Genomic DNA, 16,405 nt, shown 5'->3' with positions numbered 1-16,405 from the left:
ATCCTGTTTAAGAAAAAAAACTCTTTGCAAACATTACTGGTTAGATGCAAGAAATTACAATTATTGTTTAAAATTGAAAAGCAAAAATCACACTTTTGGTTTCAAATTTTGCTCATTTCTTACATTAGCCATATCCAAAGTGTAGGATATTATGCATTATAGCAAAGAATTATCGAAAATTAACGTGATGGACAAAAATTAAGTAAACGGCACCCATCAATTACTAAAGGACACATAACTTGAAATATTTTTCATTCAACAATATCGACCTGTATTTTTTATTGCTTTAATATTCTCTTGAAGGAGTTTACGGGTTAAATTGTGGTCTACTCAAGAAGAGTATTAACTTATGGGGGCTATTTTTTGTTTGTTTAATGGTACACGAAATTATGTCTAAGGGGAGTTCCATATAAAATTAATAAGATCTTCAACTTTTTATAACGATATGACGAAGAACTACAATGTTAATTCTCATCTCATTGAACCAGATATTATTAAGGGAATTTCCAAATGACATAGAAGTTGTCTATTGGTGGGAAATTTTAATTCTAATGCCTCTTAAAATTACTATTTTTACGACAAAGTAGTTGACAAAGCATGATACATCGAATATATAAATGTTTCTTATAGAAAGCCTAAAAGTAGGCAACACTTATTCATATTATGATTATAAGTATGGGATATAGTTGTAAAACTATCAACCTAACTATATTTTACAAGCACTGGCAATTAAGGCCTTCGGCTTAGACGAATACTACATCCAACCCGGATCCTCGTTCTTCAATTGCCTAAATGAGTGGGCCACTTAGACAACTCATCCACCGAGGACTGCGTTTATTTAAATTAAACTACGGTTGATTTCATGATCGATATATTAATTTAATTTGATTGAAAACTTGAATAAGATCAGCATTTTTTTTAAATTTTGAGTTTTTTAAGAAATTTGTCTAAAGTTTCTTTTTAAAAGGATATAAACAATTTGATAAAATTAAATGAATATTTAAATAAATGTCTCAAAATAAAAATAACATTTTCGTACGGAAAAAAATGTTTTTTTAAAAACCTAGTTATCTTTTAGTATGACAAAACCAAAAAATAAATAAACAATCCTACAAAATCCCATAATAGTATTAATTTTGTATTTGTGTATATTCTTTTCTAAATTTAAAATAACCCATGCCGATGTAATGGTGGAACAGCAGAAGAAACGTTTAGAAGGAGCTATCAGCGACATGATCGAGGATATGTATCGCTCGCATTTGAAACGCATGCAGGTGAGTTTGATGCTATTCAGTTGTTCGTTTTGAATGAATCCCATCTACCGTCATGTAGTCCACCATGCATCGTTGTGCGGCCCGTTGTTGTGATGACGAGCGAGGAACTTTGGAAAGTGTACAAAATTGTATTGAGAAATGCGCCCAACCGCTGATGGAAGCCCAGGATTATCTACAACATGAGTTGGGTCAATTTCAAAGTCGTTTGCAAAGCTGTGTGCGGGTAGGTGCGGGGGAGTAGTCAAAACTTCCAAATCATTTTCATGATAATTTCGATTTTAGGATTGCAATACGGATGCGCGAGCGGGTTTACCCAATAGTCCCAATGAACGTGACATGACCAGACAGCAGCACCTCTTTGAGAATTGTACGGGCAATTGCGTGGATAAGCATATCAATCTATTGCCCGGTTTGCTCAAGTCAATTAAACAAACTCTGGACAAGGGTCCGCCAAAGAGAGCTCATATACGCCAACAAATGGATGCCTAGTTGACGGAGGAGAACGACTTCAGCTTCAGCTGTTGCCCACTACTGATAATCCAACTCAACCAACGAGACGTAAAGTGTTAAGGGTCAATCATAATAATAAATTAATACTTGATAAGCAATTTATACTTTTTAGGTTTTTTTTCTTAATTTTTTTTTTTTTTGTTGACTTATAAATTGTATTATTTGGTATAGCTAAAAATTAAAGCTCTAGATTGAGACTGTACCATAAATTAGGGGAATGGGTGGGGAATGGGAGGAGTGATGCTCTTAAAATTATATAACAATATATTTCTAATCTCTCTATTGATCATCCAATTTTGTTCGCACACCATATTTGCTCCAAAAAGTGACAGTGGATGTGCTTTTTTTGCAATTATCCTGGAATACCGAGCATGTATCGAATGGTGGGCAATATAGATGCAGGGAGACAGATGTATCCGAATGACTGGGATTCTCTACACGATGTAGACCCAAATTATCTATAGAGAAATTAGTAATTAGTTTTGGCATTGAATGGGAAATTATCTCATTCGTTTAGATGCTTACCATTAATATAGGCCACATCATTGACAGCAATTGGTGTTTCCCCGATTTCAAGAAGTTCTTTATCATCTATATGTCCATTATGTGACGTCTTTTCGCTAGACTGCTTGTTGTTGTTATTGTTGTTGTTAGGACGATTTGGGTATTCGTAACGTCTTTCACGTAAATCCCCCTTGAGCATTTTCATAAAGCAATGGGAATCGGCATGATCATGAACTGCTGAGCCATGTCCTTCACCCCAGCAAAGAATCAAGAGATTAAATTTGCCATTACCCGCATCTACCAAATTCCTTGTGTACTTATAACGATCGAATTTGGCATATTTTTTCCATTCCTTGGGATTTGATTTATAGGAGAGCATCAAATGATTGACCATCTCGATATTGACATAATTCGATTCGAATTCCTTGTGCAAGGCATAAATCAAATCCTGTAAGGTTTCTACCACTGGACCATATTTCAATGGTTTCTCCAAAGCCTGATAATAATTGGTAGCTTGACGTAAGAATTTCTCCTGATCGACTTGCTCGATTTCCGTATCGATCTTGGACAGAGCCATTTTAGATTTGCTTTGATTGACCTGTAGATTAAAAACATAAATTTATATATGGCATGTGATTAATGGAAAACTACCGATTGATTGATTTAAATGAATTACGTTTTATTGCTGTAATTTAATCTAGAGATTTGAATATTTTTAAAATAAAATTTAAATGTCTTGTAACCGCTTTAACGCTCTTAACTCAGACTCTGACCGACGACTGACTGAATGCTGCTGACGCCGACAATTCACGAAGGAAATGAAGATCCGAGTATATAAGATTGCAAATACATAAGAACAGATTGAAAAACAAAAACAATTATCGCCTCATCCTTATCAAAAGCAGAGATTGTTGTTAGAATCATGCTTCTATATAGAAGACACACACATGTATATAGTATATACTTTGAGGAACAGAGGCTCATCTTTAATGTTGCCAGGAGCGTAATGCAACATCTGGTATGGGCATGTGGCAAAAAATATGGACCAGAGGTTAATGTCACTCTAATCGCTCATTTTAAAAGAATTAAAAACAAATTGAAAAAAATTTATTATACATTTTGGTATATAAGTATTGCTAGAAAAACTGATAAGCGCATTTCTTTTTTTTTTTTTTTGGCAGATTATTCTAACCGTTGACGCAAGCACAAAGGTGGCAAGGAATTTCCCCTTGAACAAACAAATATTTAAGCTAGGGGAATTTCTTTTGTTTTGTGTTTATTTTTTGTGAACTTGCAAACTGCCAATCGGCGCCAAAGTGTAAGCCTAATCAACTTTCTCTGCTAATGAGGTCAGCTGAATTGATTAAAATCAACGATCATGCATAGAATTTAGTTTGCGTGAGGTTATTTACTTTCTAGAGGCTGGTATTTCCAAGAATCATTGAAGGAAAACACATTTTTCCAGGTATCCATGAGTTTAAAACAAAACTATTGCATAGTTTTAGGCAAATTTTTGTAACTCAAATAATTAAGGATATTGTTCACTTTTCTTTGCACTTTCAAACTATTTTTTTCAATAGTCGTTTCACTTTCGCATAATTTATAAATTTTTTAGACTTTTTTGAAATAACAACTATGCCCTAATTTCATCTATGAATTTCTCTTTTGGATTAGATTACGGCATTCGTGTTTGTGGCCTAGACAGAGCATATACACTAGAATATTTTTATGTATCATTCTCCATGGACTATATTTATTCATAAAATCTATTGACAGATTTCAGGTCTTCATACTGAAGCTGCGCATTTTCCAAAGTTCTACTGAATATAGACTAAATATATATTGAGTATAGAAATCCTTGGCCTAATTTCCCATCAGATATTGATCAAGTTTTCCCATTTTCTGCCCTCCTCTCCTCTTTTTTTTTACAGATTTGTAAATTGTTACAAACTGAGCTACATTGTAATTTACATTTAACATCTGTACCTTTGGCCTCCAAATAAAAGTGAAAATGTCTTTACATAAGAAAAACTGCCTTCAGTTGAACTTGAATTGTTTATACTCATACATAGACATCACCTCTCGGCAAGTGCCACATCATGAAAAAAAATTATGTATTTGAAAATATGTATTTTGCAATGGCCAAAAGCAAAAAACTACAAAACAAATCCGCCAGCTTGGCAAAGCCAACTTTCGCAACAGGTTAAGGCCATAAGTAAACATAGTGAAAACATTTACGTCAATAACAGAAATGTTTTTCAAAACAAGAAAAAAAAAACTTATAAACTTAATTGCACTAAAGTTATTGAACTAACTTGGAAATATGTTTAAAGGATATCAGGGAAAGACTTACCATTTTATTGATCCTTTTTTAACACTGTTATTTGTTTAGAAACTTTTCACTTTCAGTTTGAATTTAAATTTTCAAATCCTGTTAACGGATATTTTCTTGGCCTTTTTTTGGTTTTTGGATTTTTACCTCTTGGATGCGCGTTTACTTGGTTTGTGTGGCCATAAGCAACAGGTAGTCACCAATTTATGGAAATGTCGGCTACATTTTGACTCAAAACGCAATTTGAGTGACAATTTGAACGGGCAACTCCGACGGCTGCGCAGCAGCAGCTGCCGAATTAGCCGCAGCATCAGCAACAGGTCGTCAAAATACCATTTTGCGCTCGAAATGCCATTTTGAGCGAAAAGTTGGCAGCAGCAGTCGAAGACGGAGCCGGAGCCAGTTTATTGTTTATTCAGTTGGCACTAAAAAGTTATGCTGCTTGCCTGCTTGGCCATAAAGGCATTTCTTTTGGGCTCAAAACTATTAATTATGAATGTCATTTTGTTGTTGTTGTTGTTGTTGCTGCTGTTATCTTTGTTCAATATTTGCAGAGAGAGTAAAGAAATGCCCCTGAGCCTTTTGTTAGCCAATTTGAGTCACATTCCTTTTATTGTTGTTGTTGCTGCTGCTGACTTCTTGAATCATTTTTTTTTTTTGCGTTTTTAACTCGAGTTTTGCCCGCAGGGGTCAAATGTTCGGTTTCGAAATTTATTTAGCCTCGTGTGTTTTTTTGGGCCATTCATTAAATGTGTCAATGATGTTTGCCTTTCAGAAAACGTTCGTGAGTTCTTAAAAGAAACAGTAGATTAGCTTCTATGTATTTGATCTTGTTCTTTATCTTGAAAATAAATTGAGTCGAGGGATTGCAGGTGGAAATACAAATGCAGATGCAGGAACCATTCATTTGAAACTTCACATTTTTGTATTTAAAACACCCTCAGATTGAAATCTTTACAATAATATGCCCTTTGATTTATTGGCTGATCTAATTGACATTTTCTATGCTGACGCATTTCTCTTACTTCCGCCCAAGTACATATAACAAGTTGTTTTTGCATTGGGGTAGGTTTTAGGACAATTGTAACAACAAAATTATTATTATAAACTATGATTTTTCAAATTATCAGATTTGTAAATTTTACTTGTCTTTACTTTTCACTTGCCAATAACCTATATATTATGTTCCTTTAGCATTTGAAGGCTGGCATATTGCAAATTGTTATTAAAGACAAAGTGTCCCCACTTTTACGTTGAAGATGTATTCGAATCGGCGCCCCTGATTGAAAGTCAAATGATGGCTTCTACTTAGCATAAATCATTGACTTCCCGGCGTATATCTTTCTCTCTGAGGTTATTAAACTTTGAACTATTCTAGTGGGACTTTTGGTTATAAATATCATGTAAATAATTAGCATATCATATGCGTATTAATCTCAGACCAAAGCAATCTTATCATTGAGATTTGTTTGTGTTCCCAGTAAATTTCATTGAACACAATTGACGTGCTTATTTGTCACCTAAGTGGAATTGCGACGTCTTTTTTAACAATATTTATACCTAAATACATATATGCTTATCAAATGAAAAACACAAAAAACAAAAAGAAATGCAAATTGTAAGAAAACAAACAAAAGTTTACATAGAATTCATTTTATTCAGATTATGCTTAAATGCTAAATGTAAATACAAGCAGAACGTTTCCTTTATTTCTTGGTGTAAAATGTGGAAGTATTAAAGTAGTATTTGGACTGATTCTATTCATCACTATCCGACATTTCAAACTCGGCGTCATCAAAATCTATAATCTGTAGAAATGTAAATTAGATTTTATTTAATAAATGAAAATTTGGCAAACTTACTTCACTATTAAGCCTCTTGAATTCTGAAATGCCAGTCAAGTCCTCGAGATATTTGGCTGTTTCAAAGGTTTTGAACAGAAATGCATGACCTTCTTTTCTAAAGGAACTAAGTATTGGCTGCAATATAGAAATAATATGTAAGTAATGAATCAGGAACAACATTATTTATGCTCATTCCCACCTCGGAACAGGCAATGCACTGGGCAAACTTTTGTGTGGCAGGCAATATGTTCTCATAGTTCCAAAGCAAACCTCTTATGGAATGGGGGATAATGCCCAACATGCCCTCTGGAATCTTGCCAACAGATTCCTGTCGATTATGGGCATAATAGGCAGCAGCCAAGTCACCCTGGGGATGCTGGAGTAGGCTAACCAGAAGCTCAACAGCATAACTGGCTGCAATATTGGATACTCCCGGCCGGGTTACAGTGCATTGTTGGTCCAGAGTTCGATCTTTCAGAGACTGCAAATTATAAAGAGAAATCAGAAAGAGAGGTAAAGAGATTAGGTCTCAAAAGCTTAAAGCTATGCTTTCTCGAGCTTTTTATAGTAGAGAGGGCTTGAATATGTCAACAAAACGGAGCCGAAAAGTTTTGTTGTTCTGTTTAGCAAGCCAAAAATGACGCCTCCGTTGGGTAAGTGTGCGAATGTTGAGTAAACAATTAAAAATTAAAAATATGTTAAAAATAAGTTAAGTACTAGTATTAGTCTGAGTAAGTGCAGGGAATGGTGCAACTGTTTTGTTCTAATTCTTGTCCCCTCAAACCAACACACAAAGAGAGAGAAAGAGAGAGCAAGAGAGGGACCTGGAATTCTTGATAAGATAAAAGTCTAAATAAATGTTCCAAATACACTGAGAAAAATAAGTTGTGCTTGGTAGGCTAGTGGCAAGTCCCTAGATCCTAATCCTTTAGAGTTCCCGTTTTCTTGGAATTTCATTTCTTCATTCTTTTAGAGCAAGGGTTTTATACGGTTCCACTTTTAAGCAAAAGAGCTGAGTTCTCCACCTTGAAAAAGGCTTATCGTGGCTTCCAAAGATTGACAGACATTTCCCACAGTGCACCTGTAGTAAGGTGTGCAAGAAATCAACCAAAAATATTTGTTTTCATTAGCGATAATGTTAAATTGACTGGACTAGCGTGTAACTGACAAGTTCGATACGCGCGGACAAAAAAAAAAAAAAACTAAAACTACTTTAAAAGAAAACCAAATAAATCATCAAAAAAAATGTTAACAGAGTACTCGGGCAATCTTTCGCATCCTCTGGAGTTTGGCCATGTTCTGGAAATTGTGGCCAAGACCATCGATGGAGCTTCAAGGTGAGTTGAGAACACAAATACATGACTAATAGACCAAAATTATAAGTAGAAAAAATTTCCCTTTCCTTATCATTGAAAGTGACTAATTGTGTGAAATAAAGAAATAATTTGTAAAACTTCTTCTTCTGCTTAGATTCCATATAAATCTCTGTACGGCAAAATCTTCGGTGGATCCCGAGGCAGATATTGGTTTACGTTTCTCCTGCTATTTTCGCAATGATCTGATTGTGAGAAATGCACGCATGCATGGCGTTTGGGGCGAAGAGGAATCTGAGCCAATGGGAGCAATTAATTTGCCAAATCCCATAGTCAGTGGAGAGTTCTTCATGATCTATATATTGGCTTGTGAGGATAAATTTCACATTTCGATTAATAGTCGAGAGTTTTGTACGTTTCGTTATCGCTTGCCATTAAGCGCCATACGAGCTGTCGAAATAAGGGATCAGATACAAGTTATCAAGCAAGTCGATCATCGAACCATATTTCCCAATCCGTGGCCCGCCATACATGCCTCGGATTATTTCAAGGCTTTTAGTAATGATCAGCCTATATTGTTTAGTCCCGGACATGTCATTGTCATTACGGCACGCTGCTTTGAAAATAAAAAGGGACAATTCATAGTTAAATTCATGGACTCGGATACGAAACGAGAAGAATTGCATTTCAGTGTGCGTTTCGATGAGAAATGCGTGGTGAGAAATTCGATGAACAAGAATTTTGAGTAAGTACATACATATAAGAGATCTATATGATAAATTCAGAGATTAATTCGTTTCCTTTCCCCCGTCTCAGATTTGGTCACGAAGAGCGACATGGAGGCTTTCCATTCGTTTTCAACCAACAATTCAAATTGGCTTTGGCATTTACGGAACGTGAAGTTCTTACTGCTGTAGATGGTTACAATTTCTTTAGTTTTGCCTGGCGAACACCTAATGCCATGATGAATCTGGTGGGCTTTAAGCTAACCAACACCAATGGCCTAGTCACACAGATAACCGGCGTGGATCATTTGCAAACCGGCGATCCTTCATGTACGGCCTTTGAAAAGTATTCGAGACATGATTATGAATGTGCCTAAAGCTATTTTTAAAATGTATCCAATTGTTTCCTATGATTTTTACGATTCAAATAAAGTCTGAACTTACATTACCCGGCGCTGTGACATCATTGCAGAAGTAGCAGCCCAGTTGATTGCCCACTATGCACTTTAATCCTTCGATATCCTCGAATTTGTGATCACGCATGGAATATCTGGTGCTGCCATGTCTCATCACCATATAGCTATCAAAGCCAAGTGCAGAATTAACGACAATCTTTAAAAAAACGAAAAACCATTGTCAATTAAAAAAGTCTAACTTAGATCCGCATTGGCTTATTACCTTCTGGTGGACTGCTCCGAGAAGAGTGGGTAACCAGCGACTCTCTCGTGAATCGGTAAGCAAAAAGATCACATCATGAGCCTGCACTTGTTCCTCTATTAAGGACAAGTCCTGCTTGGTTTGCTCTATTAGAGATTCTCCAATGGTATGTCCTGGCATGGGTATTTGTATAACATATCCTTTAGTCTCAGCATTGGGATTAATCTCTTTCAAACGTTTCGCAGCAGTTGTGGCTTTCATAAGGTTTCCAGCTGCAGCATCGGCATGGGTATACAGACTCTGACGCACAGGATTGCAATAGCTCACCTTGCCACTGTCCATTATCGTGATGGTTTTAAAGCCCCATGACTAAAACAAAATTACAATAATAATGTAGTTTTAAACCAAGACGACTGCACTCACCAATAGATTACGGGCCACACCACAGCCCAGGGTTCCAGCTCCGAAAAGAAGACATTTAGTTTGAGCAATTTTATCCAAGTCCAAATCCGGCACTAAACGCCACTTCATTAGCTTTAAATTTAAATTCATAGAGTTTTCCGCCAATCTGGAAGAAAAAATTTCGTTAAGAACTCCAAATTAAAAAGAAAATTAAAACCAACTTCGCAGAATCCATGCTGTCTCGCATATTGACCATACGTGGACCCATCTTTTTTTTCTGATTTAATTCCCAGCCCACAAACTTAATTTGACTCCAGTCACAGGGCTCTGTTTGTTGAACATGCCAAATTAGACTGTCATCTACTTCCAATTGCTGATTGAACCGAAGGCCCAGAAACTTCAGAGTTTTGCCCACAAACGAAGGACTATAAGACAAGAAGCAATTCTTTTAGTTATTTGGCATAGATATATACAAGATCCTCTCACTTTTTCTGTATAAGATAGGCCACATAGTTACGCATTAACCAGGCTGGATGCTCATACTCGCTGGGATCTGCAAAACAGAAATAATAGTGGTCCACATCCTCTGGCCTTAAAGAACTCAAGCTGCGTGCCTCCACCTCATTTCCGTTGGTATACAGAAGAAAGAAATTTTGCTGCTCTGAGGGCCAACTCAGTAGAGCTTCTTTGAATTTCGTCATCTGTGTTAATTCTTTTAACTTGATGACTTCATTTTGTAGGCTTAGTGTGGGCATTAGGGGACAGGGAAAGGCAAACCAATAGTAATAGCTATGGTTCTTTAGATCCGCAAATGAAAGAATAAAGAACCGAGCCAAGAGACTAGGATCTTTGGCAATGGCGTCGCTAGCTATATCACTTAAGAGTTCTTCGCCCTCGTCGGCCAGAAGCTTCAGTTTATCAAGTTCCTTGAACTCTTCGATGGTATTTTTATTGTAAATGGTTCCCACTGCTGGGTAACTGAATTTCGGGCATTGTGTAGAGCTGAAATAAATGCGGGTTGTAAGCTGCGAATAATATATTTATCCATATGTCTACCTATTGTACGCAGTGTAATCCACTTCAAGTAAACATCCAGTAGCTCTACGATTTATATAGTAGCCCGATATGGAGCGTTTGGTATCCGATAGACGATCGTGGTCCAACTTCAATTCGGACAGCTTGTGCCAGAATGTGGGCGACACAAAGGATTCAAAGGAAGCGAATTGTAATAGATTTTCGCTCATCTTTTCTTTTTGTTTATGTCCAATCGTGCGGGGGTGTAAAATAGAAATAAACAATGGACGAAAAGTGTGTCCATCTTTTTTGAATTAAGAGCTTTTGCGATAGTTCGGAGGTTATCGATAGTTTCGTCTCTGGCCATAGTCCATCCCTGAGTAAAAACAAAATAACAGAAAAATAATTGTTAAATTTTGATTTCTTGTTAAACCTTGCCATGGACTTGCAGCAGTTGGAAGAAGAGGCCCGCCAAGCGGCGCTTAAGGACATACAGAATATGCTTCAGCGTCCTGGTCAGCTGGAGAAGGTAGAACAATATCGTCATCGCATAGCGAGAAAAAAAGCCTCTGTGGAGGCGTTACTCAAGACGGGAATGCAGAATCAGCTGGACGGAGTTAGGGTGGGTCTCAAGCAACTAGTAACTTGTATGCAGGATGTTCGCGAAGTGAGAAGCCGCATGGAGATAGTGCAGAAACTGCTACAAGGTGTCCCCGAGATCTATGATGCCTTGGAGGTGGTGCGGGAGGAGAATACAAAACATTCACAATATGCCACGGCTATGGAAAACCTGAAGCACATCTTTAATGTTGATGCCAGTGTGACGAAGACAATGGCTCTCATAGATGAGGACAAACTTCTGAATGCTCATCAGTGTCTGGCGGACTTGGAAAATTCACGAGATGATTTGCTTTACGAACTGCATAAGCAGCCAAAGCAACATGCTTCGGATAAGATCACTCTAAAGCGGCACTTTGAGAAGGTGGATACCGTGTCTCAGGCCCTGGAAAAGAAAATACGCCTAATACTCAGTCGTACGTTAAACACTGTGCGAAAGCAGCCCACGGTTATAGTGACGGCTTTAAGAATTATAGAGCGGGAGGAGAAAAACGATCAGTTTGCTCTGCAACAGCAAAAGGTCACCGGATTCTTGCCACCTGGCAGACCCAAGGCATGGCGCAAAATGATCCTTGGTGTTTTGCAGGAGGCAGTCATTACTCGCATTGAGGGCTCGAAGTTGGAGGAGAGAGCTGACAACAAAATGTGGCTTGTCAGGGATTTGGAGATTTTGCGACAAATCATTCTAGAGGATTTGCGGGTGGTCAAGTCATTGTGTGTACCCTGTTTTCCTGCTCACTATGATATATTCAAAGAGTACGTTAGGTTCTACCACGAGGGATTGTCAAGCTATGTGAGTTAATCTTCATTTCATCGAAAGAGTTCAACAACTTATGACTTTTCTTTTACATTTTTCAGCTCGACAACATTGTGAAATCTGGACTGGAGGGCAACGAATATGTTTCAATGCTGGCCTGGGTCACGCACACCTATCCCGGAGTGGAGCTTATGTCACATCCCGATCTCAATGTGGATGTTCATAAGGTAATAGGCACTCTTCTGCACCCAGAGCATTTGAAATCATTGGAAGATGAGTATCTGCAAAATATGCAACGAAACTACCAGGAATGGATGACCAAAGCTGCTGAAACAGAGAAGCAGGAATGGTTCTCTGAAATGGTGCCCGATCAGGATGAGCATTATTATCATACATCGGCTCCGGTGATAATCTTCCAGATGATTGATCAGCATTTGCAGGTGACCAACACCATTCATCAAGAGCTAACATTCAAGGCGCTCGTCATGTCCATACAACAAGTTGAGATCTTTGGACAGACATATCTGAAGAATGTCATTGAACTGAAAGAGCATCATTTCCGTAATCGAGATCAGATCAAATATTTTACCCACTACATAATCACCATTGTCAATAATAGTCAACAAATGGTGGAGCTTGCCCAGCAGATGAAGCAGCTCTACTGGCCAAAGTCCCGCACTGAACATTATGAGGATTTTGAGCGTTTGTTGGCAACTTTCCAAAGGATAAGAGCTCATGCTGCCAGCTATCTGTTGGAGGAAGCCTTTCTCGATATGGAGTGTCATTTCAATGATCTTTTTACAGCCAAATGGTTGGCTAGCAGCATTGCTGTGGATACTATTGGTGTGACCTTGGATGATTATTTCCAGGACTATAATCATTTGCGACCTACAAATTTCGAGATGGTTATCAATGAGGCACAAAAATTGTTGGCCAAGCGTTATATACGTGCTCTCCTCTCCAAGCGGCTGTCCAAGCCCCGCGTAGAGTGTGACGCTATTACCCGTAAGATTAATCAGGAGGCAAAACGTTTTAAACTCTTCTTTGAAAAGATAGCTCCAAAGATTTCGCTTACCGACTCTCCATTGGATTTGATAGCTACTCTGTCTGCATTGCTTATCTCTGATATTGAATTGTTGGTCTTGGATCTGCACACTCTTTTGGGCAGCTATCCTTCTCTGACAGAGGATCATCTGGTGCGTCTTTTCTATATCCGCAACGATGTAAAGGCAGCGGAGGTACGAGAGAAGGTACAAGATGCCATGAAGTCTAAAAAGTCAATGGTTAGCATTGCCAAACAGGATTGCATATTCAAGGAGATTGTTTTCAGTGACAAATTATGGTAATCTCTCTATCCTATCCCACGTCAAGCCATTCCCTTAATGTATTAAACAAGTGAATAAAATTCTGCTATATTTATTAACAAATAAAAATTAGTAAAACTTGATTTTGAATTTACAAACTGTTTTAAATAGATTTCTGACCCACTGTGCCTATGTTCACCTATCACTGTTAACTTTAAATGCATTTGCGAGCTCTGTTAACACTATTTACATGTATTTCGTCATTCGCGCCAAGTTTTCAAGAGTAAGCGAGATTTTGATGATTTTTGCGCATTATAAACTAATTACACTTCTAGCTCCTGATCCAAGAAAGTATGAAGCGCACCAGGACAAAGGAAACTCAGCCCCAGCCGCAAAAGAAGCTTAAAAAGGAGAAGGAAACCGAATCAGAATCCGAATCCAGTAGTAACAATGAGGAAGAAGTTCCTTCTACCAGTTCAAAAAAATCCGTGGTGCACACTAGCTTTCAGGAATTCCTTACACACCTTCAGCATCAACGTTTGGCCACTGCCTCAAATATTCAGGAATTCTCTTTCAAGAAGAAACGCGTTCGCATCTTGTCCAAAGTCATTGACGTAAGGGAAGGATGTCGTGGAGGGGTTGTCTATTGGATGTCAAGAGATGGTCGTATTCAAGACAATTGGGCATTGCTATTTGCCCAGCGTCTGGCCTTAAAACTGGATCTGCCTTTGGCTGTGGTCTTTTGCCTGGTGCCAAAGTTTCTAAATGCCACTTTGAGACACTATAAATTCATGTTGGGTGGCCTCAAAGAAGTGGAGAAGGAGTGCCGAGATCTGAATATTGGTTTTCATTTACTACTAGGTCCAGCTCGTGAGGAGTTACCAAAATTTGTACGTGATAATGACATTGGGGCGGTGATTTGTGACTTTGCTCCACTGCGCGTACCACGCCAGTGGGTAGAGGATGTAACCAAGGGATTGCCCAAAGATGTTCCCTTCACCCAAGTCGATGCCCACAATATAGTTCCACTTTGGGTGGCGTCAGATAAACAGGAATATGCCGCTAGAACCATACGAAATAAGATCAATTCAAAGTTGGGTGAATATCTTACCGAGTTTCCTGTAGTAGCAAAACATCCCCATGGCAAGAGCAGTGCGAAAATTAATTGGACATCTGCATATGAGATGCTCGAGTGTGACAAATCTGTAGATGAAGTGGAGTGGGCTCAGCCTGGTTATAATGCTGCTTGTCGTCAGCTTTATGAATTTTGTACCCGCAGATTAGGTAAATTCCATAACCAGCGCAACAATCCTACTGCAGATGCCTTGTCCGGACTCTCGCCTTGGCTGCACTTTGGCCAAATCTCTGCCCAGCGTTGCGTCTTGGAGGTAAAACGTTATGCTAAACAACACAAGGCATCTACCGAAGCCTTTTGCGAGGAGACCATTGTGCGTCGTGAGTTGGCAGATAATTTTTGCTACTACAACGAGAACTATGACAGCTTAAAGGGAGTGACCAGTTGGGCGTATCAATCCCTAGACGCTCATCGTAAAGATCCGCGTGATCCCTGCTATAAGCTTGAGGATTTGGAAACGGCGCGAACTTACGATGATTTGTGGAATTCGGCACAACTTCAATTGGTCAAAGAGGGCAAAATGCATGGATTTCTTCGCATGTACTGGGGCAAGAAGATATTGGAGTGGACAGAGTCACCAGAACAGGCCTTGGAGTGGACAATTTTGCTCAACGACAAATATAGTTTAGATGGCCGCGATCCCAATGGTTATGTTGGTTGTATGTGGTCAATTGGAGGCATTCATGATACCGCTTGGAAAGAACGTCCCATATTTGGCAAAGTTCGCTACATGAACTATCAGGGTTGCAAGAGAAAATTCGATGTCAATGCATTTGTTGCGCGCTATGGAGGCAAGGTATATCCGAAAAAGGACAAAAAATAAAATGCAAGTGAAGCAAATCAAATCCCTAAACATCCGTGTTTTATTTTCATTCAAAAATTATGCAAAATATACATACATCTAGACCGAGCGACTTAGTCCTTTTCGGCAATCTTGGTGAGGTGATCCTCGATCTCCTTTTCGTCAAGCATACGGAATGCTGGCTGAGATTTGCTCACAATACCAATCTCAATGCCATTAGGCTTAAAATCAATGGCTAGCACATGAGACAAACAGGTGATGGCCAATTGTATGGTCTTTTCCTCGGACAGATTATTCTTGTATTTCTTTTCCAGATAACTGTTGGCCTCAATCACTTTGGCGCCAACGGAGCAGGCACGGTAGCCACTGAAATAGCCAGCAGGATCGGTTTTGTAAACACTAGGTCCCAGTTCATCGTCGTAGGCAATCAACACCATGCTGCAGCCGAGGGGACGCATTTCAGCATTTTGCGTGTAGACCTGATTGATGTCTGCGATGCGACGACAAAGTACATCCACTGGCATTTCGTAGCCGTATTTATACTGGAAGTTAGCAGCCTCATATCGTGCCTTCTGCACTTGAGAGCGAGAATCAGCTAGAATAATAGATCACAAATAGTTCATCCTCTACAGCGAATGTTTTCTAATCTCTGGACTCACCAATGCGCCCAGTCATGGCGCAGCCTATATTCCTGGTTACGCGAAACAAATGGCTTACCGTTTCGGGCACAATATTTTTCTCGGTTACCTTCTTCTGGCTGGCCACCACGGCACAGTCACCGCTCTTGAGGGCTACCGTAGTAATATTTTCCTGTCCAATTGCTTTAAATGCATATTCTAAAATTGTAAATTGGGATTAGCAGCAGCACACAATTGAAGGATCTCATTTGCTTACCAACTTGGTAGAGGCGTCCCTCGGGTGAGAAGATAGTAATGTGTCTATCGAAACCGGCAGAACTTCCACGAGACATTTTGCTTGATTTCCAAGGTTTTCTGTGAAAGTAAGAAATCGACAGAGATGTAAGAACGTCAATTACTTTTAAAACCACTTGCTTTACCTTCACAACAGTAAAAATTTATAATTTTAACTATATATTTCAGAATAGCGTACGCTTTAAACAATTTGTGATATGACCAGCAAATTTCCTACAGTCATTGCCAGTGTTGGTTAACAATTTTCTCCAAACACTGTTAAATGCCCAAAACGGTCACATT

General features: G+C 38.6%; 7 protein-coding genes across 8 annotated transcripts; 4 read left to right on the top strand and 3 right to left on the bottom strand.

Annotated features, from left to right (window-relative positions):
• Positions 1 to 1,063: 1,063 nt before the first annotated feature.
• LOC6640668 (protein FAM136A) lies at positions 1,064 to 1,886 on the top strand. The gene is made up of 3 exons (XM_002063501.4): positions 1,064 to 1,274; positions 1,333 to 1,497; positions 1,557 to 1,886. Exons 1-3 carry the CDS (start codon positions 1,188 to 1,190, stop codon positions 1,761 to 1,763), a joined length of 459 nt encoding a protein of 152 aa, XP_002063537.1. The 5' UTR covers positions 1,064 to 1,187; the 3' UTR covers positions 1,764 to 1,886.
• Positions 1,887 to 1,901: 15 nt separating this feature from the next.
• Positions 1,902 to 3,050, bottom strand: LOC6640453 (cysteine dioxygenase type 1). The gene is made up of 3 exons (XM_002063502.4): positions 2,965 to 3,050; positions 2,310 to 2,886; positions 1,902 to 2,242 (listed from the first exon to the last, which is right to left on the bottom strand). Exons 2-3 carry the CDS (start codon positions 2,863 to 2,865, stop codon positions 2,064 to 2,066), a joined length of 735 nt encoding a protein of 244 aa, XP_002063538.1. The 5' UTR covers positions 2,866 to 2,886; positions 2,965 to 3,050; the 3' UTR covers positions 1,902 to 2,063.
• A 3,207-nt stretch (positions 3,051 to 6,257) lies between these two features.
• On the bottom strand, positions 6,258 to 10,850 carry LOC6640454 (ubiquitin-like modifier-activating enzyme ATG7). The gene is made up of 9 exons (XM_002063503.3): positions 10,618 to 10,850; positions 10,048 to 10,563; positions 9,783 to 9,986; positions 9,583 to 9,727; positions 9,181 to 9,528; positions 8,947 to 9,114; positions 6,664 to 6,945; positions 6,483 to 6,599; positions 6,258 to 6,428 (listed from the first exon to the last, which is right to left on the bottom strand). Exons 1-9 carry the CDS (start codon positions 10,803 to 10,805, stop codon positions 6,378 to 6,380), a joined length of 2,019 nt encoding a protein of 672 aa, XP_002063539.1. The 5' UTR covers positions 10,806 to 10,850; the 3' UTR covers positions 6,258 to 6,377.
• On the top strand, positions 7,064 to 8,950 carry LOC6640455 (32 kDa beta-galactoside-binding lectin). 2 transcript variants are annotated; one of them, XM_023181971.2, is made up of 4 exons: positions 7,064 to 7,117; positions 7,720 to 7,801; positions 7,935 to 8,522; positions 8,594 to 8,950. In XM_023181971.2, the coding sequence occupies exons 1-4, from the start codon at positions 7,102 to 7,104 to the stop codon at positions 8,877 to 8,879; spliced, it is 972 nt and encodes a 323-aa protein (XP_023037739.1). In that variant the 5' UTR covers positions 7,064 to 7,101; the 3' UTR covers positions 8,880 to 8,950. The 2 variants fall into 2 exon arrangements, with proteins under 2 accessions (XP_023037739.1, XP_002063540.1); XM_002063504.4 differs by lacking the exon at positions 7,064 to 7,117 and having other exon boundaries at positions 7,375 to 7,801.
• A 103-nt stretch (positions 10,851 to 10,953) lies between the features above and the next one.
• LOC6640456 (exocyst complex component 3) lies at positions 10,954 to 13,404 on the top strand. Its single transcript, XM_002063505.4, has 2 exons — positions 10,954 to 11,986; positions 12,052 to 13,404. The coding sequence occupies exons 1-2, from the start codon at positions 11,015 to 11,017 to the stop codon at positions 13,294 to 13,296; spliced, it is 2,217 nt and encodes a 738-aa protein (XP_002063541.1). The 5' UTR covers positions 10,954 to 11,014; the 3' UTR covers positions 13,297 to 13,404.
• A 69-nt stretch (positions 13,405 to 13,473) lies between these two features.
• On the top strand, positions 13,474 to 15,242 carry LOC6640457 (deoxyribodipyrimidine photo-lyase). Its single transcript, XM_002063506.4, has 2 exons — positions 13,474 to 13,537; positions 13,590 to 15,242. The coding sequence occupies exons 1-2, from the start codon at positions 13,505 to 13,507 to the stop codon at positions 15,210 to 15,212; spliced, it is 1,656 nt and encodes a 551-aa protein (XP_002063542.4). The 5' UTR covers positions 13,474 to 13,504; the 3' UTR covers positions 15,213 to 15,242.
• Positions 15,230 to 16,359, bottom strand: LOC6640430 (proteasome subunit alpha type-6). The gene is made up of 4 exons (XM_002063507.4): positions 16,249 to 16,359; positions 16,086 to 16,183; positions 15,851 to 16,027; positions 15,230 to 15,786 (listed from the first exon to the last, which is right to left on the bottom strand). Exons 2-4 carry the CDS (start codon positions 16,159 to 16,161, stop codon positions 15,305 to 15,307), a joined length of 735 nt encoding a protein of 244 aa, XP_002063543.1. The 5' UTR covers positions 16,162 to 16,183; positions 16,249 to 16,359; the 3' UTR covers positions 15,230 to 15,304.
• Between the last annotated feature and the right edge of the window lie 46 nt (positions 16,360 to 16,405).

This window comes from Drosophila willistoni, assembly GCF_018902025.1.
Source record: "Drosophila willistoni isolate 14030-0811.24 chromosome 2L unlocalized genomic scaffold, UCI_dwil_1.1 Seg196, whole genome shotgun sequence".
In the NCBI taxonomy this organism is placed as follows: domain Eukaryota; kingdom Metazoa; phylum Arthropoda; class Insecta; order Diptera; family Drosophilidae; genus Drosophila; species Drosophila willistoni.
This window is presented reverse-complemented; position numbering and strand designations above follow the sequence as displayed.